Genomic DNA, 13,797 nt, shown 5'->3' on the forward strand with positions numbered 1-13,797 from the left:
TCACACTCACACACACACACACACACACACACACACACATAGACACACACATGTTATCCTTTGCCCAACATGCAGCTCTTTGTCAAGTGTTTACAAAGTCTTATTTTTACATACGTTTCTACACATACAGTACACAGACACAAACCGTTAAAAAGTTTGGGGTCAGTATGTTTTCTCACTCTCCCTCTCTTAAGCTCACAGAGGCTGCATTGTTTTGTTTAAAAAAATAGTAAAAACAGAAATTTTGTGAAATATTATTACAATTTAAAATAAGTCTTTTCTGTTTTAGTATTTTTTAAGATGTAATTTATTCCTGTGATGGCAGAGCTGAATTTTCAGTCTTCAGTGTCACATGATCCTTCAGAAATCATTTTAATATGCTGATTTTGAGATCAAGAAACATTAATTTTTATTTATTTATTTATGTTAAGCTCCAAAGAACAGCATCTAATAACAACAGAAATGGTTTTCTAATAATATACATGTTTTTTTGCTGTCGCATTTGAACAGTTTAATAAAATTGTTAATTTTCATTAAAAAGTATCTTACAAACTTTTATAACTTTTTTAAACTTAGTGTATATATTAAATGTGAGTTGAAGCTCAGCATTTATATACTGTATGTTATATTCTGTGCAATTGAATGTTGTCCTAAGCAGGCTATATGCTATAAAACTGTAACAGTAGCCTACCAATATTTTATGTTCATTTATTTATTAATTTGGTAAGTAACCATGCAATTAGCAGGGTAACAAAGTTAGCTGGTGATTATTGCAAAATAAACCCCTGAAGGCTGATTCAAGTCCCTACTGTTTCCGGTCAGGTTTGTTTTTAATTAAAGACTGACTGACTCTTTGTTGTGCCATACATATACCATAAACATCTCATTATAATCTTCCTTCTGTCCATTGATCTCTTTCCAGGGTATGGGGCCGTCCAGTATACCGTCTGTGCCCCTCATGGTGGGCTGTGGCATATCCTGTACGGCTCTTCTCATTCTGCTGCTCATCTACGCTGCCTTTTGGAGGTGAGATCATCAAAACCCTTCACTGACCCACAGCCACCAACACAACACTGATCTACAGAGGACCGTTTTTGAATGTAGTTTCCAGGTTCTGCTGTCCTCTGCTGATAATAGGATATTACTGTGCTATTTTTTCACTATTCCCCTCGTTTACTTCCCGGTGCTCTCACAGGTACACTTACACCTTAAAAGATTATTTTTTTCAGACTGTAGCTTCCCACGTGGGGTTGCCGAGGCTGGGATAGAGCAGCTGGCATGGGGTAGATCTACAGTGGGCCAAAACTGCAATTAGCAATAATTGGGAACAAATGAGGGATGGTGGGAGCCGCCTGTGGCAGGACAGGATTATGTGGAGAGTGCTAGTGAAGGCTAGCATAGTTGCTAAAAACTCAGTGTGGCAGATGGCCCAGGTCAGTCACGTGATCAGCTAACACCATGCCCAGATAAAGGCCAACACTTAGTCAAGTGCTTAGTCAAGTATTTATCTCCTCAGAAGTATGACAAATGATGCTAGATTATTTTTTCACTACATTGTTTATATATTAAATACTATTAATATAAAATATTTGTCACATGATCCTTCTGAAATCATTCTAATATGCTGATTTGGTGCTTAAGAAACATTACTTATTATTATCAATGTTGAAAACAGTTGTGCTGCTTAATACATTTGTGGAATCCTTGATCATTTTTCGCAGGGTTTTTTGATGAAAAGAAATGTTTTTGTCACAGTACTACAGTCTTTACTGTCACTATTGATTAAACTAATGTGTCCTTGCTGAATGAAAGTAATAATCTCTTTACAAAAAAAAAAAGAAAGAAGAAGAAGCATGTTTATGTATGAAATGTTTTGGTCAAAGAGTGTATTTGTAAATTATTGATATTATATATTATAATGTGTTATACTATTTTTATATATAATGTGTAGTACTATTTTGTTGTATAATGCAATGCAATTCATTCATTATTCATTCACTTTTAAGGGTGTTTGAGTTGGTTTAAATGACCTGATACTTCGGATCCAAATGATTTTTACCCCCGTCCCATAATTCCTGAGTAGCAGGTGGGAAGGTATTTCCTCTCTCCAAGATTAGTGCATCTGCCACCCCACCAGAGAGCTTATCACAGGCCTGCCCTTTCACTCAGACCATTGATCCAGGGGACGCTGTCATTGTCCTCTTGAGCAGATCTGGCCAGAGCTCAAATAGCGAATGAGGACATTTTGCTCACTGGTGCTTGTGTGTAAGATGCTGTTTTGGAGTTCATCTGCAGGTCACCTGGGATGCTGCTCTAGTTGTCAGTGTTAAGTGAAGTGAAAAAAAGGATAAATGGATTTTGAAAATGGGTCCCACACATTTTATGTCATAAACCTGTATATCAAGCCTTTTGTAAAGATAATAATGTGATAAGAGCAAAACAAAGTTGCTGATAAAGTTCTGAGCGTGTGATTTTCCTGTTTTTCTTTGATTTTCAGGTACATTCGTTCAGAGAGGTCCATCATCTTGGTGAACTTCTGCCTGTCCATACTGGCCTCCAATGTGCTGATACTGGTGGGACAGTCCCAAACTCTCAGTAAGGTGAGTATGTGTGCACATTTGTGTTTCTCTGATGTATATGAGAGAAAGAGTTTGAGAAAGAACAACCTTTAGGTTCCCATCTTGACGCCTTCATGTTTGGCTACAATTTGAAGATTATTCTGGGGAAGTAAATGTTCTTCTGGCAAGGTCTACATGAAATTAGTTAATTTATTAAACATAATAAATAACAATTTTGTGTTTCTGAAAGTAGCCCCTGTTGTTGTTAATGATAATATTTGTATATGTCATATTAAAAATATATATATTTTTTTTTTTATAAAAACACCAAACTCACCTTATCATTTTAAATAATAATAATAATAATAATAATAATTTGTATAACTGTTAGTTAAAGTATAGTTTTAAATGCATTTGTGAATTAAAATTATTATTATTATTATTATTATTATTATTATTATTATTATTATCATTATTATTATTATTATCATTATCATCATCAAATAATTGTATATAACTGCCCTTCATTTAATAATAACCATTTATATGACTGCATTTCAGTTTTCAATATGGAATAACCATAACACTATTAGCTAATAACTAAAATTATTAATATTATTATTATTATAAGATACATACACATTTTTTCTTTGAATTTAATTACATTTTAATTCTACTTTTCAAATTACAATTCTAAGTCTTCATACAAATTCAGTTCAAATTCCAAAAATACATTGGAATGCAAAATACATTCAATTTAAAAGTGAGTTCTGAATGGCACTTAACCTTGGGTCCCAGACTCCTTAGAGATAGTAGTCTGTCTGTGGTACAGGTAACTGGTGTTTGTTCTCTCTCTAGCCTGTCATGACAATATGTAAATGGCCATGATAGAATTTGAGAAAGTCAGGCAGGTGCTTGTAGCAGACAGACAGACGTGTGGAAGGCGCTGGAGGGTCAGCTTTGTGTCAGCCGTGACAGTCACACTGAGAGAGCGTAAGATAGACTACAGAGGCACCTGAGAAATAAGTGCTGTCATTCAAACCCAACCTGTCGCTCAGAGCTACAAAGAAAGCCAGAGACCAGCAAAGGAACTGCTCGTAGGACCCCTTCCCCCTCAATCCAGACTTAATATTTCACTAAATTCTCATATTCGGCATAAGTTTCAGAAAGTACAGATAAGCCTAATTTCGGAAGCCATGAATGGTGTGAACCCCTTCTAATTTCCTGGGTCATTTGCTGAGCGGGCCGGTGTTTAGCATTAGAATATGCACCTCATTATTGTATAAAACCTTAGCGAGATACTCTGCTTACTGCTTCTCATTTGCATTCGCCGGTTATTTAAATCATACTTTGCTTTAATTCTAGCCTGCCATTTTTCCTTAGAAACTATTCAACCTTTAACTTACCCATTTTCACTTTTTAAGTACCGTCTACGAGGAAAAAAGCATAGACAGGGTGTGTTGTTAGAGCTCATTTTCACACCACATCGAAACCAGATGGACTTTCGTTAATGTCCGCGGCTCGTTCCCACTTCTCCTTATCAATCACTTCATCTCTCTCTCCCTCTTGGCTTTGATAACAAGCAGCTGAGAGCCATTTGCACCTCTTCTTGCTTCCTGTACTTTCTCACACATCTTTTTCGTCATATCTTACTCCTTATTCCTCTCTGTTTCTTTCTTCTTCCCTCTTTTGTCTCTAGGGACTGTGCACTGTGACGGCTGCCTTTTTGCACTTCTTCTTTCTGGCCTCTTTCTGCTGGGTACTGACAGAGGCATGGCAGTCCTACCTGGCTGTGATTGGCAAGATGAGGTCCCGCCTCATTCGCAAGCGTTTTCTGTGCCTGGGCTGGGGTAGGACACCCACACACACACCACAACTAACATCGAAGGTCAAAAGCGATGTTATTGTAGTGCTTCAGTTTCAGTTTTTGATCCATATGGAGTATAACATTGGTTTTGGACCAAGCAGGAGTATAACATGCCAGTTCTTATCAATTCAGTCACATCAGATTGTCTGCAATGTCAGTTTGCTTCAATGGAGCCAAATGACACACCATAAGCATGCCACTGGAGCTCAATGTTACTTCTGTATTACAAGACGTAGATGTCTGATCATTGATAAGAAATGCATTTGGTGCCACCATCTTAACACAGGCAGGATCTAACAGGGTATTCAAGCACTTGCAGTAGCACACACACACTTGTTTTGTAACTTATTGATCCACTATCACTTCCATTAATTCATAGATGCCCTTTGCAGATATTGTAGAATAGCATTGCCTCCCACAGGGAAGTGGTATTACATATGTGTGTGTGTGTGTGTGCTGTCTGTTGCAAGATATATTATATATTTATAAATTATATATTTATAATGATTTTTTATGTTTTCATGATTTTCTGTTTGTGTGTTATTTTTATGTTGCTTGAAAAAAATAATACAATACTGAGCTGAACAGCCATCCGTAAAGAAACATTATTTTACCCACGTAGTGTAGTGTAGTTACAGAATCGACCAGGAGGAGCAAAGTGACTATTCTAACTATCCAAACCATGACCCCCTGCAGGTTACAGTATGAAACGATCACAGCTGGAATCCAGAGCAAACTTTCTTCATTGTGTGCTGCTTCCTCCAGAGCCAAATTTGGATCAAGTTCATCCCCTCCTTTCCCACGTCTTTCAGTCCTGTTCTCTAAACTGGAGTTTTTCTAATTGGCTTTAATTTCCAGAGTTAATCAGAGCATTGTTAATTACATGAATATTTCAGAGGAGAGCTCATTATGTGTGGACGTGGCACACAGACATAGGGCGAGAAGAATGGATAGGTCTAATTAGCACATGAGTAAAGCTGGCCTCCCTGACTGTGATGGCAGACACAATAGGGATGGCACCAGAAGGAGAGTCCAGAAAGCTCTCACAGACACAGAGAGGGGAAAGGATTCTACAAAGTAAAGGTCACTGTAAACGTCATTGTAATCAAGGACCAAGAAGTACACCTTCCTCAGTCTAGAGATGGGAAACCTCATGCTGAAAAGATGTTTAGTTATGACATTGTTTACTGTTGTATATAAAATAGCAAAATGCATTTTTTTTTATTCCTGTAGGGGGAATATCTATATTCATGAACTCATGAACATTTAGTATTATATAGTTTTCTTGCAAGGAAGACAATTAAATAAATACAATATATATATATATATATATATATACAGTATATATATATTGCATGTTCATAACCTGATAAATGGAAATGTACCCCATCCATGTATTATAAATCTAGCTGTAAACAAATATAAGACTATTTTTACACATTGTGTCATTAGATTTTCTGAACTGAAATATATTAAATACATAGAGTACATTTGAAAGATAACACCTGAAGCAAAACACAGTAATGTGCATTTAGTGACATTATACTGTATGATATAAAATACATTAAATCAATTTAACAATGTGTTATACAAACCATACAAGTTGTAAGATGAAGAGGTTGTATTTAATATATCCTTTTCAATTTCTTAATTAAAATAATTAAGAAATAAACGTGGTATACTGAACATGCTACTATTACACTTTGTGCCATTGGATTTCTGAACTGAAACATATTAAATATATACATTTGAAAGTTGAGACCTGAAGCAAAACACAGTAATGTACATTTAATGACATGATACTGTATGACATAAAAGCTCTTTGGTTCCAGCTAACATTCACAGTGTTGCTATAAGAGGGTCACAGTGCTTGCTCTGTGTACTTGCCCTGTGGAGCGCTCTTAGAGAATACAGACAGGAACGTTTACACTGCTACACTTTGGCCTCATAAATAAAGACATACACAGAGGCCCACGGGAATTCTGTCTGCTAAAGTAGTGTGTCTGGGGTCTGGGAGGACACTGCACACAGGGGGAATGGTGTACCTGTACGCCATGTGCATTTGTCCATGAAAAGGGCACAAGCTAAAGAAAGTCACCAATGTGAGAGAAGATTACTTCAGCTAACTTCCCCTCTGGCCATTTGCCATTAATGGTTCTAAAAAAAATGAAAAATTCTAGGTTGCATTTTCTGTTCATAATTTTCATTTTAGCAATGCCTGTCCTCTGTTATTATATATGGTGGGCAATTTTCTCATGCAGGCTAAATGTATAACAACTCTCGGTCAGTATTTAAATAGTCAAAAAAAAATTTTTTTCAGAGTTTTTCAGAATTTCAACTCAATTTTCTTTATCAGTAAATTATTTCAATTAACTTTACCACCACATTTTGCATTTAAAATACTAATTATAAGTTTTATAACTTAGTAGTAAATATATAAACAAAGTTTTTAATTTCAGTGGGTTTAGTTTTTTTTTTTTTTTTTTCTCCTTTCCTCATCATAAGCTTTATTTTGCAGGTCTTCCAGCCCTTGTGGTCGCTGTATCTGTGGGTTTTACCCGGGCCAGAGGTTATGGCACGTCAAGTTAGTAAGTATCACTGATGCAGCACAGTCTCACAAGGAAAACATTTATCTTACATTAAAACATTGTTCTGGTGCTATTTTGAGGGTTAAAGTACATCAAGTCTCAGTGATCTTTGGATGTTTAAAAGAATACGGACGTACCTACAGTACATCTCAAATACATAAAGATATGTTTTTGTTAAAGTCATTTTGTATGATCACAGAGTTCTCTGTATAATGTTATAACACATAGTGTATAATGCAACACATAAGCAGTAAACACACTTACCTGATACATGAAATATACAAATTATTGCCATCGAGTTAATAATCAATCTTTACAAACTACAGTACTTTCCAGAAAATAAGTTGCACCTGACTATAAGTTGCACTGGGTCAGCATTGCATTGTCCAAAAGTTATGTTTGTTGTTCTATGAGTTACATTTTATTACATTCAGAAATAATGTAAAATACCAGTAAATAAAGCAAAACATTTACAAATATTCTAACCACTATAAAAATGCTCATAACACATTTCATTCCAGTATACAGTTTTGCAATTCTAAGAATGATGATTTGATATCTAAAAAATGATCAAAATATCCTAATGTTAAGAGACCAGTGAGCAGAGTATATATTTATAATCCAAATCAACTTCTGAAAATAGCCAAGGTTTTACCAACTGATATGATGCCTAGATGTTTCCTTCTTTAGAGCTACATTGTGATGCACAGACGTTTTTGTGAGTGTGTGTTGCCTAATGTTGACCTTTTACATTGGAAGAAATTATTCAACAAGTATCTTCAGTCAGAGAGTCCTCAGAGAGTCCTGTTCCTCCTCTATTCCTGACTATGGATTTACACAAAGTGGTGGTCATTTTCTGCTGCACTGCATATAATGGTTTCTATCTTCACTGCACTGCTAAGCAATTGATTTAAAAGAGGGAGCTCCCTGACTAATCGGAGACAAAATTTGAAAACAATGGTGGCCTTTGAGAGCTTTAATAGGATACGTCTAAAACATGGATTCCCCTCAAACAAAAGGACACATTTTGGAAACAGTGGAAGAATTCAGTGGCCTCAGATAACCTCACCGCTGGGCTCAGTAACAGCCTCCTTACTGCACAGTCACTCTTCTCTACAGTCTTCCACACACGAATACATGATTGAGTGCATATGTCTGTGATCCTTTCACAGCGGACATTTCACAAGGATGTCAGAATACAAATTAAATTGAAATCTGTTTGATTGCATTTGACCAGAACATTAGCAAATGTTGAAACAGCTCCATTAAAATCATGATTAATAATGCTTCTCTACAGAGTATGACCTTCCAGCTTTTTCAGAGCTGTTTGTGTAGAACTTTACCAGGCATATCTTTATCTGTCTATTAGCTATGAAGTTTTATTTGATCTCTGCAATGAAAGCATTTTAACAATATAGTATTTCTAAAAACAAAGTAGTAAGATGGATAGGTTGTTTTTGAGATATCCTCTTCAGTTTCTTAATTTAGGGAATACATTTTGTTAGAATCCAAGCTGACTTAATTTATTGTAACAACGTTCGTAGGTCGGGAAGAAGGAGGCGGGAACCGGCGAACATTTAAGATTTTAATAATAAAATAAACAAACACAAAATGAAAGTAAAGCGGCAGCCCATCGCGAATGACTGCGGCACACAAAACACAACATAAAGTCCAGGCCTGGTCCTCTCTCGTCTTTCACTGTCGTCACTCCTCCTTTTATCCTTCCGGAGCTCCTCCGTGGGACTCGAGACCGGTGAGTGGTGCAGGTGTCGCTCATTATCAATTACTCCACCGGCCTCGCTCCGTTCCCACGGCTCTTGGCCCCGCCCCCACTCATCACATACCCCCATTGCCCCTCGCAGGCCGGGGGGTACTCCCGAGACTGCGCTCTACTCCCCCCTCCCCCCTCTGGGGGAACCGATCACAGCGGCCGCGGCGTACCTGGGGGTAAGGACAGACAGACGAGGAAAGAGAAAAGGAGACGGAAGGATGAGGAGAGACAGATACGAGAGAGGGGAGAGAGGAAAAAAAAAATTATCGGTCAGGTTCCCGGACACACTGCGGCTTGGTTCTCAACTGGCTGAGAGGCTCTCACTCGCGGTGCCATGCGATGGTACTGGACATCGTTGGTGGACAGCCCACCGCTCCTCCACCTCCTGGCGGACAGCGATGGCTCCTCCTGTTGAGGGCAGCCGGCAGCGAGTCCCCCGTTCCCTGCTCCTCCCCAATCATGGCGGATGGCAGCAGGCTCTGGCCTCCTGGCGAACGGGGCCGACTCCTCCGCTCCTCTCGGACGGCAGCCACCCCTCCTCGACCCAGGAGCACGGCAGCGAGCTCTCCGTCCCACCTCGTCTTCCATAGTTCCAGCACCACCGCCTCGGGCACCGCGATCTCCTCAGCACCGCGATCCCCCTCAGCAGCGAGGGCTTTCTGACAGCGTGTCCCTCCTTCCTCCCGGGTTTCGGCACCAATGTAACAATGTTCGTAGGTCGGGAAGAAGGAGGCGGGAACCGGCGAACATTTAAGATTTTAATAATAAAGTAAACAAACACAAAATGAAAGTAAAGCGGCAGCCCCTCGCGGACGACTGCCGCACACAAAACACAACTTAGTCCAGGCCTGGTCCTCTCTCGTCTTTAACTGTCGTCACTCCTCCTTTTATCCTTCCGGAGCTCCTCCGTGGGACTCGAGACCGGTGAGTGGTGCAGGTGTCGCTCATTATCAATTACTCCACCAGCCTCGCTCCGTTCCCATGGCTCTCGGCCCCGACCCCACTCGTCACATTTATTATTCTACTTTCATTTAATCTTTATTTGTGTGAAGAAATATGATTAAAGGTTAATGAAAACTGCAAAAATAATTAATTTTCTATTTCTTTCTCGCCAACCCCCCTTTTTTTCTGAAGCCAACAAATGTCAACTCTCTCTATTGATTTGCAGTGTTTAAATTTCACTTTATCTCTTTCTCTCAATTTCAGTTGTTGGTTGTCGCTGGAAGGAGGGCTGCTCTATGCTTTTGTCGGTCCCGCTGCTGTCATTGTACTGGTAGGTCTCAGACTTTGTGCTTTTTCATTGGTTAGATTTAGCCAACATGAGCTCCGTCCACTTTAATATGCATTTTAAATATATCAAGCCAGCAGTCGAAGAGCATTTTCACTAATGAGATTAGAGTTGAGGGCTGTCTCATTTCAAATGTGTGTATTTTTCAGTGTAAAATGCATGAATGAACTTGATGAGCTTATTAGCCCAAAGTAACCAAAGTGTGTGTGCATATACTATCGTTCACAGCCCCGGTCTCAGGTGCTGTGTGTTTTCTGTGAGATGTTTGCATTGTTTTTCATGGTCAGATGTGATTTGCGTTGTTTGTTCCTTGGTGGTGCCGTGAAGCGGCCCACTCAAACAAACAACTGCAAATGAGATTTGGGCATCTGGAGATGCTGTCTCCCTCCTTGGAGAGGCAAATCTAATTAATGGAAAATAATTAATCTTGCCTCTAGCAAATAGTAAAATGGAGACCCATTGTCTAAGCAAGTGCCTTGCATGATCAGAATACGAACAGCACTGGTAAACGTGTTCGACTTAGTTGGTTCTATATGCTCTCGGAGCAGACTGAACAGACCGAGTGGTAATTTAACGCAGGGGATTTCAACAGGGGTTCTGTTGTGGGTCCAGCCAATTATTGTTTAATCTCAAATTATTTTTTGGGTAATGCTTGGATAAAATATTAGTAACATGAACGACTCGAGACCGGTGAGTGGTGCAGGTGTCGCTCATTATCAATTACTCCACCAGCCTCGCTCCGTTCCCATGGCTCTCGGCCCCGACCCCACTCGTCACATTTATTATTCTACTTTCATTTAATCTTTATTTGTGTGAAGAAATATGATTAAAGGTTAATGAAAACTGCAAAAATAATTAATTTTCTATTTCTTTCTCGCCAACCCCCCTTTTTTTCTGAAGCCAACAAATGTCAACTCTCTCTATTGATTTGCAGTGTTTAAATTTCACTTTATCTCTTTCTCTCAATTTCAGTTGTTGGTTGTCGCTGGAAGGAGGGCTGCTCTATGCTTTTGTCGGTCCCGCTGCTGTCATTGTACTGGTAGGTCTCAGACTTTGTGCTTTTTCATTGGTTAGATTTAGCCAACATGAGCTCCGTCCACTTTAATATGCATTTTAAATATATCAAGCCAGCAGTCGAAGAGCATTTTCACTAATGAGATTAGAGTTGAGGGCTGTCTCATTTCAAATGTGTGTATTTTTCAGTGTAAAATGCATGAATGAACTTGATGAGCTTATTAGCCCAAAGTAACCAAAGTGTGTGTGCATATACTATCGTTCACAGCCCCGGTCTCAGGTGCTGTGTGTTTTCTGTGAGATGTTTGCATTGTTTTTCATGGTCAGATGTGATTTGCGTTGTTTGTTCCTTGGTGGTGCCGTGAAGCGGCCCACTCAAACAAACAACTGCAAATGAGATTTGGGCATCTGGAGATGCTGTCTCCCTCCTTGGAGAGGCAAATCTAATTAATGGAAAATAATTAATCTTGCCTCTAGCAAATAGTAAAATGGAGACCCATTGTCTAAGCAAGTGCCTTGCATGATCAGAATACGAACAGCACTGGTAAACGTGTTCGACTTAGTTGGTTCTATATGCTCTCGGAGCAGACTGAACAGACCGAGTGGTAATTTAACGCAGGGGATTTCAACAGGGGTTCTGTTGTGGGTCCAGCCAATTATTGTTTAATCTCAAATTATTTTTTGGGTAATGCTTGGATAAAATATTAGTAACATGAACTAACAATGAAAAATATTGTTGTGTTTATTAATTTTATTCAACATACATTAATACATATTTAACATCTCAAACTGATAAAAATTAAAGGGGTCATATGATGCAATTTCAAGTTTTCCTTTCTCTTTGGAGTGTTACAAGCTGATATGAGATATTCTTAATCAAAGTTAAGACTCTGCCATGCCCCCCTACAACGGCTCGTTCTAACACGCCCCACATATCTACCTCACTATGTGGAAATATTAGCATAATGCGCCCAAATGTGCACGCAAAGAAAGAAGGCGTGGTTTCAGTAACCGCAGTTAGTAGCAGCCATGTCAGGGAGACGCTGTGTGTTTCTAGGCGAAAGCAAAAGCCCTTTATTTGGCCTTCTGAAAGTAGATGCATTTAGGAATCTTGAAGACCACTTACAACAGAACAGCAATGCATTTTATGCAATCTGGCGCTCCTGAATCAGCTACTGTTTTGTTATTAGTTTAAGTATTTGCTATTGACTGTTCAAATGCGGAGTTTTGCATATCGTGTGTGTGCGCGAGCGAGGGAGCAAGCGAGAGAGAGAGAGAGAGTGCAAGAGAGCGAGAGAGAGAGAGATAGAGAAGGGTGGGGGGGTCACATCACAGGAAGCGTTTGACAGAGGCGGGGCATAGAGGACCTACAATAATGTACAGTATTTGAAAAATAATGTGTTTTTTGAACATTAAAGCATGTCAACATATTCTGTTACACCAAATACACAAAATAATGATCTTTAAAAAAGCATCATATGACCCCTTTAATGTGTTATGAACAAAATGCACTACCATTCAAAAGTTTGGGGTCAGTAGGATATAGATTGGTAATAATTGGAAATGTTTCTTGAGCACAGAATATTAGCATGATATCTGAATGATAATGTGACACTGAAGAATGAAGTAATGACTGCTAAAAAGTCAGCTTCATGTCGCCGAAAATAAAATTACATTTGAAAATATATTCAAATAGAAAACAGTTATATTAAATTGTAATACCATTTTATATTATTGCTGTTTTTACTGTATTTTTGATCAAATAAATGCAGCCTTGGAAAGCATGAGATACTTCTTTAAAAAAAAAAAACATAAAAATAAAATCTTACCAACTGCAAACATTTGAACAATAAAGTATGTATAAATTATTTTAGATTTATAATATACATATTTGTAAATTAACATTAATCTAGAATAAAAAATACTGTAAACATTTTGCTCACTGTTACCTCATGATACCTAATGCATTAAAAAATGTTAATGAAATAACAGTTTCTCTCTTACATTAAAATGTATTAAGTAATACATAGTATTGTACTTGTATATGACATCACATCAAAAATAATTGATGTATCATAACAACATGGTGCTAAATGTATGTTATTGTAGGTTTAAAATCCAACACTCAGTTTTCAATAATATATACCAAGGGCTCATTTATTTGAAATAAACTGAAGATCCCTACTTTAACAAAGTTGAATGCAGCTGCCAAAGTCACAGTCCATGTGTTGGTGGTGTAGTGCAGTCAGATGTCACTTAACAGGAAGAGATTGTCAGTCTTGTAACCTACAACCATATGCCCTCCTGTTGTAATACAAGAGAACGTCTCGGGTTACTTATGTAACCATGGTTCCCTGAGTAGGGAACGAGACACTGCGTCCTCTAGGGGTCGCTATAGGGAATGCCTCGTCGTGACCCGTGTCTGAAGCATACATTGAAAAAACACCAACTCGTTGGCCGGCGACAGCCATGACGTTACTACCGGTGCGACTATAGTATAAATAGGCGCCGGGAGCACACATCATTCACTTCTTCGTCTGAAGCTTGTGTCTGCAGCATGGCAAGAAACCTAGAGGACGCAGTGTCTCGTTTCCTACTCAGGGAATCATGGTTACATAAGTAACCCGAGACGTTCCCTTTCATGGGAACTTCGAACTGCGTCCTCTAGGGGTCGCTATGGGGAACGGTATACCCACGCCACCATGCTGAGG

At 38.7% G+C, this 13,797-nt stretch overlaps 1 protein-coding gene across 7 annotated transcripts in view; it reads left to right on the top strand.

The window, feature by feature from the left end:
* The window catches only part of adgrb2 (adhesion G protein-coupled receptor B2), a 336,322-nt gene that overhangs the window by 272,293 nt on the left and 50,232 nt on the right, over window positions 1–13,797 (top strand). For all 7 annotated transcript variants that reach the window (XM_016292623.1, XM_016292624.1, XM_016292626.1 and 4 more), the window contains exons 18-22: window positions 923–1,026; window positions 2,498–2,600; window positions 4,258–4,408; window positions 6,944–7,013; window positions 9,991–10,057. In XM_016292623.1, the coding sequence (XP_016148109.1) occupies window positions 923–1,026; window positions 2,498–2,600; window positions 4,258–4,408; window positions 6,944–7,013; window positions 9,991–10,057 (495 nt within the window). The remainder of the gene's footprint in view (window positions 1–922; window positions 1,027–2,497; window positions 2,601–4,257; window positions 4,409–6,943; window positions 7,014–9,990; window positions 10,058–13,797) is intronic.

Source organism: Sinocyclocheilus grahami, unplaced genomic scaffold (genome assembly GCF_001515645.1).
Source record: "Sinocyclocheilus grahami isolate Dianchi unplaced genomic scaffold, SAMN03320097.WGS_v1.1 scaffold289.1, whole genome shotgun sequence".
In the NCBI taxonomy this organism is placed as follows: domain Eukaryota; kingdom Metazoa; phylum Chordata; class Actinopteri; order Cypriniformes; family Cyprinidae; genus Sinocyclocheilus; species Sinocyclocheilus grahami.